General features: G+C 38.5%; 1 protein-coding gene across 1 annotated transcript in view; it reads left to right on the top strand.

The window, feature by feature from the left end:
- The window catches only part of LOC149473686 (atrial natriuretic peptide receptor 1-like), a 206,497-nt gene extending 184,095 nt beyond the window's left edge, over positions 1-22,402 (top strand). Inside the window, exons 20-23 of the mRNA XM_089674786.1 lie at positions 447-599; positions 1,796-1,894; positions 14,434-14,525; positions 16,627-22,402. Of these exons, the coding sequence (XP_089530912.1) occupies positions 447-599; positions 1,796-1,894; positions 14,434-14,525; positions 16,627-16,788 (506 nt within the window). The 3' untranslated portion in view covers positions 16,789-22,402. The remainder of the gene's footprint in view (positions 1-446; positions 600-1,795; positions 1,895-14,433; positions 14,526-16,626) is intronic.
- Positions 22,403-22,671: the final 269 nt, after the last annotated feature.

Consider the following 22,671-nt stretch of genomic DNA (forward strand, 5'->3'; position numbering starts at 1 on the left):
AGGTAAACCTTGTACTGGAGTGTGTTGAAAGGACATACCCAATTATTTCAGTCTTGCACCAAGTCCATCCCCACCATCAGGGGCTCTGGTGAAAAGGCAAACTGGGACTTAGACGCCACGTCCTGGGGAATCCCATTCCGTGGATCACTAGAGATCCCGCCGGGCGGTGTCTGACACTTTTATTGATGTATTCAGGAATGTCCTATTGGGGGTTAAGGGGGTGGAGTTGACTTGAGGTCTTGCTGGCATGAGGCTGAGCCAAGAAATATAGATGTGTAAGAACAGATTTCCTTGCAGCACTCTTATCCAGCTAATATACTGTACTTTAATGTGCTGTCCCAATAGAGGGCACATTACAGGGTTATGTTTACTGTATACTGCTATTACTCTCTCTAGAATGCCACCTGTGTGTTTTTACATATACAAATCATATGTTTTCTTTTAAGACATGGTTGTTTCTGGAGTGCCTAAAGAGAATGGTATTTACCATGCCAGTGAAATTGCAAGCATGGCTCTAGACCTAGTTGCTGTGTGCAAGACATTTCGAATTCCTCATAAGCCAAACACTCAGCTCAGGATCCGTGCTGGAATTCATTCTGGTATGTTATGCCACTCCACCAAACTTATTGATTACAATACTGCATGAACATTTACTATTTCCAATGAAAGCGGGGCACTAAGGAATAATACTAATAGTGTTGAGAATAATAATTTTTTAAAACCGTCTTTATTTAACAAAGTATATAAGACAGAGAAAGGGTCAAGTTTCAGAAATATTGTCATGACATATTGTATTACAACAAAAATATAATGGTTTCACATTCTTTGTCTATATTATTTCCATCCAAACTGTCAAGCCCTTGAATGGCTGGTATCATAATTGATCATATATGCACCATAACAACTTAGCTATAAAGGATGTGAGGATTTAGTTCCACTTTAAGTAAGGTGTGGACAATTCTAAAGTGTGCCTATGTAATAAATTAAACGTGAAATGAGGATGTTATCTGGAGCATTTGAACTTAGAAACTAGGTTTGATGTCATTAAACTGTATTAGCCATTAAGACACAATAGGATTTGGCCTCCATAGTTCAAAAGAAATGTTAAGAAAAAGTGAAGAAAGAAGGGAATAGTATTTTTATAATAGCAGTTGAAAACTGCAGAAGATGGCATGTCACGATGGCAAGGACCTACAGTGGGTACAGTTTATATTCCACTCTTTGATAACACAATCTCTGGGCATTGTTATAGTAAGCTGTCCAAAAGTTGCCTGGTAAATTGAATGGATCAACTCTATGTAGGGGGAAATGGGGAAACCTCTGCAACACCAAATGAATATGCACAGTTTCATTATTACCAACAAAATTTGTGCTAATGGGGAAGTTCAAATTATAAGAAGAAAAACATGATGTTGTATAAAGATTTTGGCCTGTAACAGGAAAAAAAATCATGTCTTAGCTACTGAAGGTACCAGACATTGAGCCCTTATCACTGAATCCTCCCCATCCACCTTTTAGATTCAAGAAAAGCTCTGAAATGCTGAGAAGGGAATTTCCACCAGTTATTGCAGGTGTTGCTGCAGCTTACAAATCATAAAAAGATTAGGTACATGCAGCCTATTCTTTAGTAAGTTTACTGGTGATTTGTTATTCTGACAGGAGTTCTTGTTTAAGGGGCAAGTTTTGGCAGACACAAGGCAGAGATAAATATATCCCTTTACTTCCTTTTCTTTTATTTCTTATTCCTTTACAAAACAATAGATTATCCACTGTGTAATGTAAATGTTTCCTTTAGGACCTGTAGTTGCTGGAGTTGTTGGGACAAAAATGCCAAGGTACTGCTTGTTTGGAGACACAGTGAACACAGCTTCGAGGATGGAATCAACAAGTGAAGGTAAATTTGGCTACAAGCCATGCCTTTTATATTGCATCGCACTGTATGCACTACTTTTTGTCTATAATTAAACACCTAGACAATTTAAAATGATAACTTTTATAGCATCATAGTTTAGTGTTGTGTATTTTGTTTCTTGAAGTATAACTCAGTTTTCTAAATGGTTAACTGTTCCCAATAGTCAGAATGTAAGCCATATCTTCCTACTGCAAGTTACATACATCCTCAGTAGGAAAGATTGCCGACAACCTCTTTCTCATCAGTCCCATTCTTTCTTGCCTGAATAGGATTTCAATGAATGTTACTATCTTTGTGGTGAATCACAGAAGCATTACAGAAAAAAACAAATATCGCCTTGAGCTAAACTAAAAAAATTACATTGGGTTGCCACTTTAAGACCAGTACTGGGTCACACTGTATGCATTTGCTACATTTGTGTATGAACAGTATTTTCTTTTTAATTCCCTGTTAGCAATATGCCCTGTGAAAAGGCTTGTCCACATGAGTGAGCACATTTTACCACAATTACTGATTTGCAAGAAGTGGTCCTGATGCATTGTAATGACACATCACACTGTTTTTTCCTTTTTTTCAATGTTCTTGAAATGTCACAAAATTACATTTTATTCATGTGTATGCACTCCACGGTGTTGCAATGTCATGTAACGCGTTGCAATACATGTGGTCACAAAAAGTACATTGTGTCATAGTTTTCAAGGAAATATTACTGTAGCATAGTGATATAAATTGAACTCATAGGGTTTGCCTGGGACTGCACTAGGCATGGCTGCCTAGTGCAGCCCAACATATATGGTGTGAATGAGCCCCAAAGAGTAACATTTAACCAAAGTACCAGCGTCTCATCCTGCCCTGGCTTATCAAAGGCTACAGGAGGCACAAAATGAGCAAACCTGATGATGTTGTGCAGATTTAAAGTGTTACTACACCCACAACAGTAAAATCAGTTTGTAAAGCATGCTTGCTATACTCACTGTGGAGGGTAATCCTCTGCATTGTGTAAAAACACTGTTTGATCCTGACTTATCTGATCCTCCCCTTCTTCCCGTGTCCCCCTCTTATCTTCTGATAAGACATATCATGTGGAATCACTCTGAACATGCTCAGTTTAATGTGCATTGCTAGAGAGGTTTTTTTTTTCTTTGGAGAGTGTATGTGATCAGCACAGTGCCAATCAGCACTGTTCAGACAGAGGTCAGGGGTTCTGCATCCTCCTAGAGCACAATGAAAACTACTCCTACAAGGTTTAACCAGTGCTCAGCTGGACACTGATAGAAGTCACAAGACTGCTCTAACTGCTGATGAGAAAAGGTATTTAGCAGTTTAGATTTACTAAAATAATTGCACTTCCATGTTGTGTGTACTGTGGGAGACCAGATATAGTGAATGCAGGGTCCTGGGTTTAGTAACACTTTAACTAATGAAAGGGCTGTATTAACATTTAAGCCAAATATTTCAGTGGTGGCTAATACCAATGTCTTAATTCAATACCTTCTCCTGTAAAAACTGAACCCACTAACAAGCATTACTTCCATGGTTCCAAGTGATGGTGAAAAGCTGTGCTACTGTTGTTGCAGTACGTGCAAATACTACATCTCTTCTGTAAATAAATACTTTTTCAATTTATTCATGGCTGTGGGAAGATTCATCTGGGCTGTATGAGATGGCAAATGACATATCAATCTACGCTAATAATAGTAATTATCATCTCTGTATCATTTTAACATATTTTGATATGACACAAGTTTAATTAGTTACTATTTGGAAACAAAGACTTTAGGTAAATGGTTATAAAATTAATTCCAGAAGCACTTGAAAACCCTATAGGCATTAAAATGATAGGCGATAATGTGATCATAACTACCCTGACCACAGGTCATAGACGGGTCATTATGTGGTAAACTTTTAGGAGTAATAACTTTTAGGAGTATAAATTCTGGTGATAACAACATCAAAGTGATTTGAACAACATTCTCCACATGAAAACAAGGGACTAATGGGCCTATTAGGCATGACAAATGACTCAGAGCAATATATTCTCCATGAAGCATCTTCAACTGCACCTTTGAGAATGTTGTTAATAAAAACACATTCCATGACACTGGGAGCCAGAGCAGCAAAAAACCCAGAGTCAGCTGAAAACCAGTCTGAGAGAAACACTTGTTCTGAGCTTTTTTAGCCCTTCTAAACAACTGGAAATACAACCTGATCCATACAAAGATGGATTTGAAGAATGTCTCTTTAAAAAAGGAAAAACAATTTTTAATACATTAAGGGCATTAAAATAAATAAAGTTAAAGTGTTACTAAAACCAGGACCATGTATTCACTATATCTGGTCTCCCACAGTACACAGAACATGGAAGTGCAATTATTTTAGTATCTTGAAAAAGTATTCATACCCCTTGAAATGTTCCACATTTTGTTATGCTACAACCAAAAACATAAATGTATTTTATTGGGATTTTATGTGGTAGACCAACACAAAGTGGCACATAATTGTGAAGTGGAAGGAAAATGAAAAATGGTTCTCAATATTGTTTACAAATATATGTGAGAAAAGTGTGGCATGCATTTGTATTCAGCCCCCTTTACTCTGATACCCCTAACTAAAATCTAGTAGAACCAATTGCCTTCAGAAGTCACCTAATTAGTAAATAGTGTCCACCTATGTGTAGTTTAATCTCAGTATAAATACAGCTGTTCTGTGAAGCCCTCAGAGGTTTGTTAGAGAACATTAGTGAACAAACAGCACCATGAAGATGAAGGAACACACCAGACAGGTCAGTGATAAAGTTGAGGAGGCATTTAAACCAGGGTTAGGTTATAACAAAATATACAAAGGTTTAAACATCTCACAAAGCAATGTTCAATCCATCATCCGAAAATGGAAAGCGTATGGCACAACTGCAAACCTACCAAGACATGGCCGCCCACCCAAATTGACAGGCCGGGGAAGGAGAGCATTAATCAGAGAAGCAGCCAAGAGGCCCATTGTAACCCTGGAGGAGCTGCAGAGATCCACAGCTCAGGAGGGAGAATCTGTCCACAGGACAACTATTTATTGTGCACTCCAAAAATCTAGCCTTGATGGAAGAGTGGCAAGAAGAAAGCCATTGTTGAAAGAAAGCCATAAGAAGTCCCATTTGCAGTTTGCGAGAAGCCATGTGGGGGACACAGCAAATATGTGGAAGAAGGTGCTCTGGTCAGATAAGACCAAAACTGAACCCTTTGGTTTAAAAGCAAAACTAACACTGCACATCACCCTAAACACACCATCCCCACTGTGAAACATGGTGGTGGCAGCATCATGTTGTGAGGATGCTTTTCTTCAGCAGGGACAGGTCAAAGTCAAGACCTAAATTCAATTGAGAATCTGTGGCAAGACTTGAAAATTGCTGTTCACAGATGTTCTCCATCCAATCTGACAGAGCTTGAGCTATTTTGCAAAGAAGAATGGGCAAAAATTCCACTCTCTAGATGTTCAAAGCTTGTAGAAACTTCCCCAAAAAGACTTGCAGCTGGAATTGCAGTTTTTTCATCACCTGAGTCAATACTTTGTAGAACCACCTTTCGCTGCAAGTCCGTCACAAAAATAAGCCACATATGAAAAAAATATATATTTATTATATAATATTCTGGAATTGCTAGAAAATCTAGTTTAATATCTTGGCTTTTGAAGATGTACATTATTCCCAGTTGTTGACTATGTTTAAATTATCATATAAAGTTAGAATTTACAAATTTCTATATAAAATTCCTCCAAACATCACTGCCAAACTCAAGATTGCATTCTCAAGGTATGGTATAGGAGGCAGTTTCAGATAGCATGCCTAACTCCAGCAGAGTGATGCATAATTTTGCTTTCAAGTTGGATGTTCACCTAGGTCACTTTAGACTTAGATACCCTCTAGAAAAGATGAGGAAGTAATGCAGACCACAAAAGTTCTCTACAAAACGTCCATCAGCGTGGATGAATCTAACCTTTTCTATAGCTTATTTCCATAAAAATGATCTATCCTGGATGCAAATGTTACACCTGTTCAGCTAATGATCGATATAATGTTGCAAATATCCTAACAGAAACATGGATTCTTTTTTTTTTTTTTAAGCTTCTGTTTAATCAAGTTTTGATTGAAAAAACACAAAACAGAGCCTGCTGGGTATACCCTGGCTCGAGGTGGATACAATACTGTATAAAAAACACTAGAAATGTCAAAAGATTAGTTCTAAATGAACAATGCCGGCGGGTGGTAACCTTGCTCAGAGTACCAAGGCAAAGAGAAGGATAAGTGCAAAATAATGTAGTCCTGTCCAATACCACATTAGGGGACACATAACAATGAGGTGGGGGGAAAGAGGGTAACTTAGCACAAGGGGATCACATGAGGCCATAGAACCAATATCATATAACAGGAGGTGAGACAAGAGGTAGGCATTTTGAGAATATACAACTTAGGCAGCTGACAGATCTGAATCTATCCAGACACTCCAGGCTTTATTGAACTTCTCGGTGCACCCTCTAGAGTGGTATTATTATTATACGGGATTTATATAGCGCCAACAGTTTGCGCAGCGCTTTACAAAATGAAGGTAGACATTACAGTTACAATACAATTTGGTACAAGAAGAAATAGAGGGCCCTGCTCGTTATGTTGCTTTGTACAAGGGAACCAGAGAGTTAATGAGCAACTTCCATAGAACAAAAGTGGGGCAGTAGAAGACTTCCATTGTAGCACTATTGTCTTTCTGACACAATACAGTAATAAACCGTGTAAGGTCCTAACAGCTCTGGTATGTGCCAAGGCACCCACAAAGCCCAGATCTGTTCATGTTCCATCTAGGAGATGGGGTAAGAATTATTAAAAGTTGCGTGTCCCGCACTGAAAAAGCACTTCCCTTCTCCAGTCCTTGTATACTACAATCCCATGCTCAGTTCTGAGCAACCTGTCATCACGGTCAGACATTGTTACATGCAGATGTATTCCAAGCCTAGATCTTTAGATGCTCCAATGGTGAGCAGTGCAGTGAAGATGAGATCGTATCTTAAAAGTCTGCTGTCTAGCTCAGTGTTTCTCAACTTTTTTTCAGTCAAGGCACCCTTTAAAATTACGGACAGTCCTGAAGCACCCTTTAAAATTATGGATGGTCTTGAGGCACCCCATTCTAAAATGGGGGCCTCTAAACTGTCCATAATTTTAAAAGGGCAACCCATTCTAAAATGTGAAAAACTATTCTAATAATTTTACCTAATGCAGCAGCATCCACACACATAGGACACCCAACATTAGAGTTGACTTATTCTTCCAAAGCAAATACACTTTTCCACACGGATACTGACTAGTATTCCAATGTTTCTCCTCTCCCTCAGTTTTTCTCCATCACTGAGCTAATGTGACCCCAGCGATGACAGAAAGGGTAGGGGAGGTTCAAACTAGAATGCTGTGTAGGCAGCTGACATCCTCCTTATCAGCTGATGATGTCATTGGATGTCAGGACACAGACGGCAAGAAGGTCGTAATGGTGCACAATGAAAACCTGTGGCTTTGTGTAACTAAAAGGCAGGCTTGTTCCACCCGCTGGCTTGTATACAAGTTTTGGGCAATTTTTAGACATTTAGCCAAGGCACCCCTGAAGACTCCTCAAGGCACCCCAGGGTGCCTAGGCACCCTGGTTGAGAAAGGCTGGTCTAGCTTCATCTTTTTAAGAAGTCATTACAGGTTTATTTTAAATAAACCCAGGCTACTTTTGTTTCATTGTCTATTTTAAAATGTATATTGTCAATATAATTACTATATTGTCAATAATAATTAACTATGAAACAGAATGATTACATATTACAAAATGCAGTGCAAATGTGATGTTCATGGGACTATTTGATTTAATGCTGGAATTTCTGTGTAAACTTAAGTTGTTATGTATAACAAAGGTGAGAAGATAAAATGCTCTTATTCTTCTCTGACAACATTTCTTATACCATCTGTCCAAACATAACTTCAAAGCTATCACTGGTGGAGAAAAAAAAGTGACAAGTGTCTGTTGACAGTCTGTTCTGAAAGCTTAGCCTCCAACACCAGTCACACCAACACACTCTAGAAGCTACTACTTCATTCTGTGCATTTTTCTGCTTTGAAATGAGTTGCTTCACTGGTGTTGCACAACTGTAATCCTGAAGGAAATCCTACAGGCCAGATTTCAAGATAATGCACAATTTAGACTGGCCATAGATGGGTAGAATTTCAAACAAAAAGTCTTAGGAATAGAAACTTTTTTTGTTTACTTTTCTAATTATTAGTGTGGTCAATTCGACATTCAGTTTTGAACACAGTGACAAGAAGATTCAAAGGAGCTGTGTGTAATTTTATTTTCTTCCTAACGGACAAATCTGAGTGTATGTGGTTTTTCTTCAGTAAGGTCCGTTCCAAAATCAAGTGTTAAAAGCAAACAAAATCTTTGGTACGACAACTCCTGCTGCTGTCAATCATAGCCAGTGAGGAGAGAGTGGAGGGTGCCACTGTGCCACGTTCTGTGTGTCAATGGATGACAGCGAGCACACATGAGTGCCCCCATAGCAAGCTGTTTGCTATGGGGGCACTGGGCAGGGGTGAGGAGCCAGGAGCACGGACGAGGGACCCAAGAAGAGGAGGATCAGGGCTGTTCTGTGCACAATAAAAAATGAATCCTTTACAGCCACTCTAAAGTGCATGTACGGGCAAAAGCTAAAATATAGAGTCATGCTCGCCTCAAAGCTTATCCCTGCTAGTTGTATATGAAAACACGAAAGTACACCAGTTGATTATTTAGGCCTAATAGTGGGGACAAGACTATTCCTTTCAGTCTGTAAGTATACAAATTTATGGATGACCCTGTTAGATATCATTGATGTAGTGGAGCCTCATATGGATTAGGTCCAGGTACATCAAGTAGGGATTCACTTGTAGTGTCAGATACTGTAGCAATCGTGCACACAGAGATGGATGCGAACCTCCATTTTGGCAAAGGCCTCCATCTTCTATCATTTTCTACTCTCAAATCAGCTTCCCTTATCCTCCCTCCCTCTCTGTTGAGTGACATGTGCTCTGTATGATGCAGAGGTCACAGGCAATCAGGCTCAGCGGGAAAGCTCCAGGGCTATAAAATCCCAACCTAGCTGGTGCCCAGATGTCTGTTAGCTTATCAATCTGGGATATCGTAAAGCCATAAACCAAGTCCTTCACTGAGCTCAAAGACATTCAAGATAAACTGTGAACCAGACATCACATTCAACATCCACTTTCCCTTATGATTACATATCTTGGAATATGAAAGACTTACATAAAAACCAAGCATATATTCAGACCGGTCACTTTAACACAAGTCGTCTGATATATTACACCCCCTAGCTGACACAAACAGGAGAGCAGAAAATTATATCTCCTTAACCGTCCCAGCAGGCATGTCATATTTCATATCTAGATGTTCAGCAGATGATTCTGCGTATTAATCTACCCGTGGATAGAATGTTACATGTACCTAGGAAAAGTTATTGACCATAGTATAATTTGGGAGGGATTTGGTCATAGCCTGAGCTCCCCACCTACAGCACCCCTCCCCAAATGAGGTGATTGGTTCTCTGCTTTAAGGAGACACCCTGCTGAGTTCCTAGAAAAAGGCTGTTATGCTTGGAGCTAAGTAAGCTGAGTTGCGCTAAGTTGAAGATTCTCCCTTTTAACATCGGAACCAACTTTGGGAGATAAGGCACCCTTTTGGCTCAGAAAACTTGATCTGCTTAAACCAGGACTTTAGGCAAGTACTTTATCTCTCTAAAATCCTTTCTGTTATCTCTTTGCTGTGTTATTGCTCTCTGTATATTTATATATATATATTGGCTACATCGTTTTCTGTAAATATTTTTATTGCACCCTTTTGACCTTTTAGTAATAATCTTACTTTCTGAAAGTGTTGAACTGTTTCTAAAGCTCTTTAATGCAAACTAAGAACCCCTAGTTCTGAAGAGCGCTACTGTGTGTTTTAAAACGTCTGCATACATCTGTCTGCGGTGACATTGTATATACAAACGATTATTCAAACATCATAGTGTTATTGCTGATATTGCCGAGTTTCCTCTTTCTCTGTACAAAAAGGAGGTGGTGGCAGTGTGAAGGGTTAATTGCGTAATTAACCTGACCCAGTAACAATCGCTCCAAGGCTGCAAGTACACAGATTGTGGTCCATTAGCTGGAAAATCTTTGTGCAGGGTGCAGCTGGGCGTGGCATTGTTATGCACGTGACAGCGCGGTTTTAGATTGGCTAGTCCTTGGTTTGGTGAGAAGGGCTGGGGTCTGACGCCGCGATCGTCACAGATACCACAGAGTTAGTCCAGGGTAGCCTACACATTTCTAAATTGCTATGAATATGAATGGGATTCGAATATTTTAGGAAAGAGGATATTGCTGCTCCCAAATAGCCCTTACCTGTCTTCTCTGTATGTGTTATACATATAATGCTAGCCTATATGTTGAATGCACTGTTTTGTGTTATTAAAGCCCTTCCTTGGGATAAAAATGATCCTCCCCACAACAATCCCTTCCTCCCACCCCCCAACTGATGTGTCTGGTTTACTATGCACTTGTATTAAAAAGTATCCTGTTCTCTTTGTATTTCTTTCTTTGTGTGAAATTCCAGGTGATCCCACTAGTCCCCCTGCTTTCCTATTTCAGCCTGGCTACGTTATGTATGAGAGCACATCCACAGGTTTCTGGCTGTGCTGGGAGAACAGCCTGCCTGCACACCAATGGTCAAGACTTCTGCTGACATCCCCCTGCACAGCCATGCACTGGGAAGATCAGTGTGTTGCTCTTTTTTCGGTCTCTTGCTGACACCTGACACACCCCGTCCCCCCCTGCAGTCCTTGCCCCACCTCTCTAAGCCCCCTATGCAGCTGAGAACAGAGGTGATGTGATCACCAGATATATATATATATATATATATATATATATATATCTGCATTTCTATTTTAGACTGAATGGGTTGTTTTAACTGGTAAGAGTTTGCAATTACTTTAAGCTAGCCTTGCACGAAATTCATGAGTATCCTTGTTAGCATCCCTGGTAGCTCTATAAAAGCCGATTTAAAGTTGACTGGGCCAGGTAGAAAATTATCACATTATCCAATGAATCAGATGCAGTCCTGTCTGAATGCCTGAACAGTGATTTGATATAGTCACTGTTCGTCTGAAAAAAGCCAGCAATGCAGATTCCTTCTTCCACAATGCTTAGTGTGAATGGAAGAATCTTTAAAGTGGTTGAGAACCTATACATATGTGATGGGAGTCACTTTGGGTGGGGGGCCCATGGAATACAGCTCACTTTGGAGAGGTGGGGAAACTCCTGTCTCAGCTCCCCATATCCTTCTTATGTGTAAGTCATCCTGTGCCTGTTAGGGGTACAGGGTGAAATGTCCTAATATTGGCGTGGGGAATTGTTCATTGTTTAATGCCATGTGGTTGCATCCCATTGTTCTATTGTGTGTCTTGCTTGGGAGCAAACTATTATGGGATGTATGTGTTTGTGTTTTGGCTTGGTGGGGGTGTCTGCTGATGTGTCTCTTGTTGCTTAATGTGGTTTGCCCTGCCCTGTGTCATTATGCAGGGAGGGGGAATTGTTCTCTTGAATGTATATATCTTTTATCTATGTTAAAATAAAGTAGTCTATTTCCTGGTTTTACGTCAATTGGTGTCCGTGGTCGGTGTTTGGACAGGGAAGCGGTAGTCTAACGGAAACACCCTAGTGCATTCGGGGTCCTGTTCCGTTACAACATATACTTAGCAAAGTAAATATCCTCAGTTGATACACAGAGATGAAACCAATCCTCCTACAAAACGTGAACTTGTTTATCTGCAGTCTTATCTTTTTTACATCCATTCAAACTGCTGATTTTATAAAGCTTGGCTGAGAGTTCAGAAAAAAAAGGAGGAAGAGAGCTGAAATTTCACACTGCAAAGCTCAGTGAGGAGAGCTCTGATTGCTGACTGGAGGGAAGGGACACACCTCCCTCCACATAGCACACATGAACAGAGCTGAGGCTATCACTCTACTTGAGGTCCCTCCCCTGTCACCATTTTTTTCTTGGTGTCAGGAAAACTTGTCAGAAGTGATTTCATGCCGATAGCAGAGGAACGAAGCAACAGGCAGAAATGACACTTAGTGCTCTTAAATGAGACACAGGTACACACTATAGAGGGATACGCTTTGTTCGTATTTCATGTCTGAGGTTTACAACCACTTTATGTTTAAACAAGAGGTATATAACAGTGTATGGCTTTATCCCAGTATGTGAACTCAGGGATAATGCAATTGTTATTTCTGCTTTCTCATCAACTGTATGTCTACTGTTGGAGCTATAATGATGTGCGTGGATAAATTCTACCACTGTATATGTACAGAAATCTCATCTGTCACTGCCCAAAATCCTTAGCCTGTGGATATTGTTGATGTGATTTCTTTTCATTAGATTAGCTCTACATATGGCAGTGTCTAGCCTTCAGTAGGCTTTACTGTGAAAATGCTTACACTTTATTTTTTGAACCCAAATGATCCTCGATAATGGCAAAACTGCTACAAGTCTAGGGAGTGCAGTGCTCCCCGAACTGCCAGCCAAACAGGTCAGCACTCCCTTAGTAGATGACCTCGTTGAAACATGCACATTTTGAGTCATATAGGGCATGCTATGATAGAGTTTTCGGTGTATGATGTGTGTGTATGTATGTGTGTGTGTGTATATATATATATATATATATATATATATATACAGTTGTGTTCAAAATAATAGCAGTGTGTTGAAAAAAGTGAATAAAGCTCAAAATCCTTCTAATAGCTTTTATTTCCATACACACAAAAGCATTGGGAACACTACACATTCTATTCCAAATCAAAACATGAAGAAAAATATATCAAATTTGTGTTGTTCCTCTAAAAAATATGAAGAAAAGTGAATATTAGACTGTTCAAAAAAATAGCAGTGTTTGTATTCTTCTTTACAAACTCAAACATTCACTATATAAACTGAAAAATGTTTGAAGATTTTGCTTTCCTTTGAATCACTCAATTAATATTTAGTTGTATAAGCACTATTTCTGAGAACTGCTGTACATCTGTGTTGCATGGAGTCAACCAACGTCTGGCACCTGTGAACAGGTATTCCAGCCCAGGATGATTGGACGACATTCCACAGTTCTTCTCTATTTCTTGGTTTTGCCTCAAAAACTGCATTTTTGATGTCACCCCACAAGTTTTCTATTGGATTAAGATCCGGGGATTGGCTGGCCACTCCATAACGTCAATCTTGTTGGTCTGGAACCAAGATGTTGCACGTTTACTGGTGTGTTTGGGGTCGTTGTCTTGTTGGAACACCCATTTCAAGGGCATTTCCTCTTCAGCATAAGGCAGCATGACCTCTTCAAGTATTCTGATGTATTCAAACTGATCCATGATCCCTGGTATGTGATAAATAGGCCCAACACCGTAGTATGAGAAACATCCCCATATCATGATGCTTGCGCAACCATGTTTCACTGTCTTCACAGTGTATTGTGGCTTGAATTCAGTGTTTGGGGGTCGTCTGACAAACTGTCTCCGGCCACTAGACTCAAAAAGAACAATCTTACTTTCATCAGTCCACAAAATGTTGCGCCATTTCTCTTTAGGCCAGTCAATGTGCTCTTTGGCAAATTGTAACCTCTTCAGCAGATGTCTTTTTTCCAACAGTGGGACTTTGCGGGGGCTTCTTGCAGATAGCTTGGCTTCACATAGGCGTCTTCTAATTGTAACAGTACTCACAGGTAACTTTAGACCTTCTTTGATCTTCCTGGAGCTGATTGTTGGCTAAGTCCTTGCCATTTTGGCTATTCTTCTATCCATTCGAATGGTAGTTTTTAGCTTTCTTCCAAGTCTTTCAGGTTTTGGTTGCCATTTTAAAGCATTTGCGATCATTTTAGCCTATCATTTTCTGCACTTCTTTATATGTTTTTCCCTCTCCAATCAACTTTTTAATCCAGGTATTCTGTTCTTCTGAACAATGTCTGGAACGACCCATTTTCCTCAGGATTTCAGAGAGAAATGCACTGTAACCAGCATGTACAACATTTGCTGCCTTCCTTCCTTAAATAAGGGCAATAATTGCCACCTGTTTTTCAAAAAATGAATGACCTCACTAATAGAACACCACACTGCTATTATTTTGAACATGCCCCTTTCAATTAGTGATTCAATCACACAGAATCAGCAGCATGCATGTCATGATTGTTGGGTCTGTTGGATTTCTATTACTCTACTACACCTGCTAGTATATTATTTGCCATGTAGAAATATAATTTCTACCAAAAACAGTGATTGATCAGGTTAGTGATGTCTGACTGCTATTATTTTGAACACAACTGTATATATATATATATATATATATATATATATATATATATATATGTGTGTGTGTGTATATATATTATATTATATCTCACATTAGACTTATTTATTTTTGTTTTCTCAGCACTCAAAATTCAGTGCAGCTCCAGTGCATATGAACTACTGAAACAAATCGGAGGCTATATTCTGGTGTGCCGTGGGACATTATCTATAAAGGTATTATTTTAAAATGTTACAATCCTAAAGAAATGCACAGGCACAGGCTTCACTGACTTTCTTTAGAAAATGCTAGATGTTTAACAGTCATGTTATTATTATTATGTTGAGACTCTGTATTCAATATTGACTATGCCACTAATCTAAAGTAAGTATGCCACCAGTGAAATGAGTATTCCTGTCTTTTTTACATTTCTTTCGAGCAAAGGTGAGGTGAGAACCTCGCCTGAGGCAGAGTTCCTTTGCTATACTGGAAAGGGGGGGCGCAATGAGTCTCCTAAGTCCCCACTGCTTCCCCACTCCCCACAAAATCTAATAAAGCAGGTAGTGAGATAAGAAAATTACCTTCCCTGTTTGTATTCATGAAAACCAAATACAGTCTGCATCACTTTAACCACTTGAGTTCCGGAAGATTTTACCCCCTTCATGCCCAGGCCATTTTTTGCTTTTTTTTTACTTTAACTGGTAATTGCATGGCCATGCAACACTGTACCCAAACAAAATTTATATCATTTTTTAACACAAATAGAGATTTATTTTGGTAGTATTTGATCACCACTGGACTTTTTTACTTTCTTGCAATATAAACAAAATAAGACCAAAAATTTGAAAATAACTATTTTCTTTTTTTTACCTTTTTTAATTCCAATATTTCTTCATGAATGAGTTTAGAGTGGGTACATAGCACAAACAACAGATGATGGTGCAGCATCACAGTTACAGTTGGGGCTTGTACATAAGCATAAATGTTGAACAATAGAACAAAGCCAAGACGCCCATGTAAGGATAGGCAGGCATTCCAACAGAGAGGGAATGAACAGAGAAAGGGGAAGGTGTGGGTGAGGGGTGAGGGGGGATAGAAGGGAAGGGGGATGGGTTGGAATAAGTCAAGAAAAGGATTAAACACCAGTTATACATTCGCCGGAGCATCATCTGGGTATAGATGTAGAAATACAGCAGTCATATAACATATGTCATCAAAACCCAATATTTTTTATGTTCCTCCATAAAACATATCCAATAAAAAATGTTTTAAAATCAAATTTCTTCATAAATTTTGGCCATAATGAATTCTGCTACATGTATTTGATTAAAAATATCCCAATAAGAGTATATCTATTGTTTGTGTGAAAGTTAAAGCACCTACAAACTATGGTATATATATTAGAATTTTTAAATATTTTTTTTTATACTACTAATAGCAGTGATCAGCGACTTATAACAGGACTGCAATAGTGTGGCGGGCAATCTGACACTAACTGATGCTGAGGGAACTAACTGTCACTGATATCACCAGTGACAGTAATACAGTGATCAGTGATATTATACACTGTCACTGTACTATGGAAACAGGCTGGGAAGGAGTTAACATCTAGGGTGTTCAAGGGGTTAAATGTGTGCCTAATTATGTGTAATGTGTGTTAAGTGTGCTGCTTTTGCTAAGAGATCTCTAAGTTTCACATCTTTGCTTTGCACGGATGAGAAACACAGAGATCGTTCCCTTTGTACAGAGCTCTGTGTCACAGCCTGCCTTCGACCTGGACTGTGACACAGCTGGGAGGATTAGGGCCTAATTATTAGAAGAAGGGGGATATGTGGACTGTGATGCTCTATGTGCCTGCAGACTGTTACCACCAAGGAATAGGCAGTCCGAGTGACTGGCAGGATCAACAGGTAGTTTCTTCAAAAGTTAAGGGCACAGAAAGATTATAGAATTTATTAGTAAGGTTTTACTGTTTTTTCCACATTTACAATCACTTTAACTTTCATGCCCTTCTTCCCATTTCTTCTGTTCTATTTTTTTGCCAGTTGTACTTTTTATACTATACTTGTATATCTCAGTACAGGTTTCCTTTAACTATAATAAACATAAAACAATATAAATCAAAGTAAGATGGCAACACACACTGACAGATGTCACAAATGCCACATTTGTTGTATTGCTGAAAGCAAATTGACCAGTCATGGGAAATAATTATATAAATATGGCCTAAAGTGGTCCTCTAAATGGATGTGCATGGACATCTAAACTCTACACTGGTAGATGCCTTAGATGTACAATTACTTTGAATTTATGTAATTCACCTCTGTTTTTCAATAGGGCAAAGGAGACATGACAACTTACTGGCTTGAGGATAAGACTAGAACATCGACAAAGAATATCAGTCCAGACACCTCTGGGGTTTTTAAGGAAGTTGAAAGAGAGGCTTATGATCTGATACCAGGAGTACTATCCACTGAAGCACTGTCAACTTCATTCTGAATGGTGTTACCTTGCTCTCTTCTAAATTTGTATAAATTTTATGTGAGTCCTATTATGGATGAATAGGCTGGTGTACCTGATCTATCCTGATCCGATACAGATCTGCAGGACATCAAAATGGCTCGGAGACTAGAAAAGCACTGGATGACATTTTTCATAGCAGCTAAAAACTTGATGGCTTAAAGGAACTTTTAAAAAGAGAAGGTGCAATAACCAAGTCAGTGTATAAGCTTTTGGACTTTATTGTTCAGGCTGAACAACTGAACAGAAGTGCATTATTTGATGGATTATGTCTGTTAAGTCCCGTGTTGGTATTATTGTTTCTTTCTCACTATTACTTCTGTAACTAACATGACACCAATACATACTGGTTGACTATTACTTGATTGTTAAGGATTAAAAGGTCAGTCTAGTCAAACCGATTATAGCTCTTTTTATCGCTTATGTGTTCAAGTGGCTTGACTTGTTTTTGCCTAAATTCCTTGATCTGCCATTAAAAGAGGACCTCACTGATTAGCATTTTTTTTCTTTGCAGAGAATGCAGCAGGAATAATTCTTTGCAGCAGTGGGACAGATTTGTTAATTCTAATTATATAAAACATTGATAGACTAGTAAGGAGGTAAGACATCCATCTATAACTGAACGTTCAGTCTTAAGTGGACTGGCCATTTAAGATGTCTTATCTAGTGTCACGTATTTGGTGTAAATCACCCTTCCTGATTCAACAGTATATCTAAAACTGAGATATGAGTACTAAATGGACTGACCATTTAAAATATCTTATCCAGTATCACATATTTAGTGAGTGTTTACATAGTTGTCATTTTTAAATAGAACACGGGGAGGACATAGAGAATATAGGACATTTAGGTACAACAACAGATTCTTAGTACACACTGTTCTAAGGTAAAATGGAGATCTGAGTAGAGGTTAAGAAAATGAATGCATATGATAATTTTTCTTTTATTATAAATGGATAACATGTTCATATGAAAAAGCTTTGCTTGTCCCTCCTTAGCAGAAATTATAACTATTAGATCTACCAAATAAAAGACTACAGATTGAATACAGTTCCCCAAGTTACCGAACAAGGTTGAGAAGGTGTGGATGTTAGTAATTTTAATTATACTACTTGGTTACCATGGGCAAGGAGAAACTTCCCCTAAATAGACGCTAGAAATCAAATGTTACATAACATCTTATAATAACTTAATACATCTAAATGCATTCATAATTCTATAATGGGTGCAAAAATAATACTGTTTAAATATTTGCATCATAATAATACTGATGCTTCTAGTCCTGTATAAAGGAGTCTTAAGAAATTTGAGGCACACACAGTGACCCATGATTGCATTTCTGAGAATTTTTACATTTAAAAATAGAATACATAAAACCTTGGACAGTTTTAGAGCTCTTGCAACAACTTATTTGAGGGCCCTGGTTGATTATGTCATTTGACATACCCAACATTTGCGTGCCCAATAATTGCAATAAAGTTCTGGCCAGCACAGTGTGTAATTCCACTTGTTTTATTTAATCCCCTAAATGTATTAATAACAAGCCAAGAACATACATGAAAGGCATGGTCTAACCCAGACGTTTATCAGTGCTTCCATAATCAGCTCAGTCCAAAGTTCTTCAGGCCTGCCTACAGTACTGTAGTTATATGTATCAACATGATTTCATGTACATTCTTTTGCATGCCTTCTCACCAGCAGCCTTACAAGGTCCACAACCTAGTGGGATGGTGAGGCCACAAAATTGCTTATTTTTGTAGGTTTTGGTTGTTAAACTGCCTTTAAAGCCTTTTGGACTAGCAACTCACCAGACCGAAAGTCATACTGCTGCCCATTTCACAGAGCTTACACATCTGTCAGGAAACAACACCTTTCCTTGCCTGCTGATGCAACTGGATAGGATAAAGAAGAACTGCAGATAAATACAGCTACATAGACAGAGAAGTGAAGAGTCTTCAGTAATAACCTTTGAATGTTTTAAAATTGTCAAGCTGGAGATGTGGACTCACTCCAGGGTGTGCTTAAAAAACTCTGATGAGCATTTTCTGCTTTTTGTCAAACTGGAGGAGGCCCTCCTGGATCTCCCCATGACACAAAGACCTCTGGTAATAAACCTTCTGAACAGGGCAAAGCCTGTTTTTGAACGGCCTAAAAGGAAGTCATCAGAGAAACATCAAATGTGAATAACCCTCCTGGCACAGAAAGGCACTGAGGAAATGTCTCATAGTTAATACTTAGTGTCACTGTGGAGTATAAATATACATTATGTGCAATTTTCGTATTGAAAATGTTCTTGACAACTTTTTTTTTGTAAATAATAATAGAATATATACATTGCATGTGTCTCATGCATATAATAATGGAACAATAACACATGTAATGCATGTAGTACAAGATGACTAAAGTAGTCTTCTTTGATGAAAAGAAGCACTGCTGCTTGTAGGGAACACCATATATCTGTAGCCTCAATATTGCTCAGACTGTCACACAAATGCACAGAGGAAAAAGCAGCTCGTAGCAATGTGGCCTAGTGAATTTCTATTTGGATCTAAATGAACTGCCAATTCCATTCTGTGAACTACGTCTTCATTTAGATATATTAGTCTTCTCCCCAAGACTCTAAATCACTAATGTATATTGGCTGTACATTAAAAGGCAGAAAGTCAGACTTAAATTGGCCATAGATGGTTCGAATCTCGGCCAGTTCAGCAGGGACTAGGTTTGGGCAGGCTGAATGTACCCAAGTTGATTGATCAATTAGCTCGGGTGCAACCAACCTGTCGTGTTTTACATGCGATTATGTGAAAATTCTATTTGCCTTTACAAAATCATCCCCCAAATCACAGTCTAGATTCAGGAAGTAGTTTCTTTGCACTATAGTTGTTACATTGCAGTAAAATGGCAGCAATTCTGAAATTTCTGGTGTCACTATGGGTGAGTATACACTGAAGGTGGAACCCCCCATGTGATATCAGCATATCTCTCCCTCCTTTTTCACCCAAAGCTGATTGACAGTATACAATCTTCTAGTGTTGTGCCTATTGAATGCTTTATAGAACAAATCACCTACCACTGTCATATGATAACATTATTTATTTTTTATTTTTTTATTTCAGGTACTTATATAGCGCCGTCAATTTACGCAGCGCTTTACATATATATTGTACATTCACATCGGTCCCTAACCCTCAAGAGGTCTACATTCTAAGGTCCCTAACTCACATTCATACATACACATACTAGGGACAATTTAGACAGGAGCCAATTCACCTACCAGCATGTCTTTGGAGTAGCCTAATATAGTGTGCACACATACATAGGATAACTTTATTTAGCTTCTAGGAGCAGAAAAACAAATATGCTGATAATAGCTTCTAGGAGCTTAAAAAAAAACTAGTATGCATAGAGACCAAAGCGAGTTCTCATTCAACTCTGTAGCCAAAGGCAATGTGGAGAAATGCATTTTCAAAGTTCGCAACACAGTTATTGAAATCTGAACTTTTTTTTCTATTGAGAGCAGATCTTGGCAGGCTGCCAGCTCTCTAGTGTAAACAACCAGCAGATGTTTAAGGCTCCATGTACACTAGCGTTTTTTAACCTCCTAGAAGCTGTTAGCATTTTTTTCTCTGCTCTTTGAAGCTAATGTTGTGGGAGGAAACCGGAGTACCCGGAGGAAACCCACGCAGACACAGGGAGAACATGCAAACTCCAGGCAGGTGGTGCCGTGGTTAGGATTCGAACCAGCGACCCTAGTACTGCCAGGCGGAAGTGCTAACCATTTAGCCACTGTACTGCCCATGTTACCCACATTATGTTACCCACTAGAGCCCCTGCAGTCATCCCTTCTTAAGCTGACTCTTTTGAGTGCTGCACAGCCAGATCACAGGACTGCATTTTACATGCAGTTCTATGGTACTTCTACAATTTAATTTTGTATAAATGAAAGTCTTTAATGCATGAACCAGGTTTTTCTCTATTGGCCTATGTTTTTATTCTAATGTCTTGACTTCTGCTTTGTGCTTGTTCACTTTTCCTCTGTGCATAATTATTTGTGGGTGTTGGAGCTGAGCTGCCTTGTTTGTGAATTCCACTTTAGAAATACTGAGCAAAATACCAGTTTTACTTTTCTGTACAAGGAACCATTGAGCATGAGTTTACCTTCCACTGGTACTGTGATCTATTACACCCCCACCTGAGATACCTGTGTAGGTTTTGACATTTTGGTGCAAAAACACCTACTGAGAAATACGTATTCTCTTGTCCCTAACAGAAAACAGACTCAGAGCCTGGACAATCAGGTACACATTGTGGAGTGGCGCAGGACATGCTCATTTCATCATACTCAGAAGTACTGGGTATTTCATGGATCCGCAGGTGGCAAATTAGGCTAGTGAGTGAGCAAAGGTAATTGTAGGCTTTCCATATTTTGTACAGTAACGTAAACCTCTTTTTCCAATATGTGTAAAGTGCAGGTTCACTTTAAATTATAGCTTTGCATATCTGAATGCTTGGGAACATTGTAATGCTGGCAAAAGACAATAAACCTGGGATAGGGTAAGGAAAAACATTGTCCTGACATCCCGCAACTTCCTTTACCATGTAGCATATTATAAACTGTTTTAATTAAGTCAAATTCTGAAAATCATACTTAGCTCTGCCTATTATAGCTTTTTATAAGGATTCCTTTCTATCTTTTTGTTTCAAAGTATTATAACCTATTACATTGGTACAAATTTGATTAAATATGTACTGTCCTACCTATATTGGAAGTCTCTCTTAGCATTTCTACTTTTAGTCAGCATTCTTGTCTATTATATGCCATATTGCTACATTCTAGAAACCCTGCAGTGTGAAGTAATACATTATTAAATCTTTTCATCATTTTGTTTAATGTATAATGTGTATTCAATAGCACTCTGTAAATGTAATGTGTTACATAGTTAGATGCAATTCTTCCATGCTTAATAAAGAACAGAAAGTAATACCTTACATCTTCCAAAAATTAAACTACACTTCATCTGAGCACCACAAACCAAAAGTGCTATTTCATTAATTTTTAATATCCAAAGCGAACTCACTCATCCATCCATGTCTTCATGCTTTATTTTGCTATGAAATAACTTTGAAGAACAACCCCCTAGCATTTCTAGCCTGGCCATTGTGAGTAATGAGCAAATGATTCACATAGCATTTACTTGCTGGAATCAATCTGCCCTTAGATCAGACATGCAGGCAGGAGGGTGTGCTTAGTACAGAAAACCCCTCCTCCCCTCCTGAAGACTTCTGCGAAGTACGATATACTTTCCTACCTATTTACTAATGCTAGCAGCATAAAGATTCAAAATTGTCAATGTTGATTGAGAGAGTGAAATTGCACTTTATTGCGTCAGAGGAAGTAATGTCTAACTTACTGGCAAGCATAGAAATTCATGGGCCTTCATTCTATATATTATAGGTGCTTTTTTGATTTGTAAAAAATTCTTTATATTTCGTTCAGTGTGTTTGGATGATAACCATGATGTATCACCCTTTACAGTATATTCATTTTAAAATATTATTACATTCAAATAAAAGGTAAATTAGTGTGCAGTAATGATCATTGTGGATTTTTTTTTTTGCAATAAATATTTGCATGAGAATAAAGAATTGTTCAAAGAATTTAAGAAATCATTGACCTTTAGCGAATCAAACCCTCTGTACCATTTGTAAAGTATTGTGCCAAACACTTCATATACTACATCTGCAAACATACTTTCTACATTTGAACTCTTCAAAAGAGATCAGATTTGTTGACGCCTATTATTTTTTATATTTTATTTCTGTATGTGGTTTTTAATAGCTTCTCAAATATCCTTCAGACAA

Source organism: Staurois parvus, unplaced genomic scaffold, assembly GCF_062004578.1.
Source record: "Staurois parvus isolate SC_StPar_1 unplaced genomic scaffold, SC_StPar_1.0 ptg000012l, whole genome shotgun sequence".
Taxonomy (NCBI): Eukaryota; Metazoa; Chordata; class Amphibia; order Anura; family Ranidae; genus Staurois; species Staurois parvus.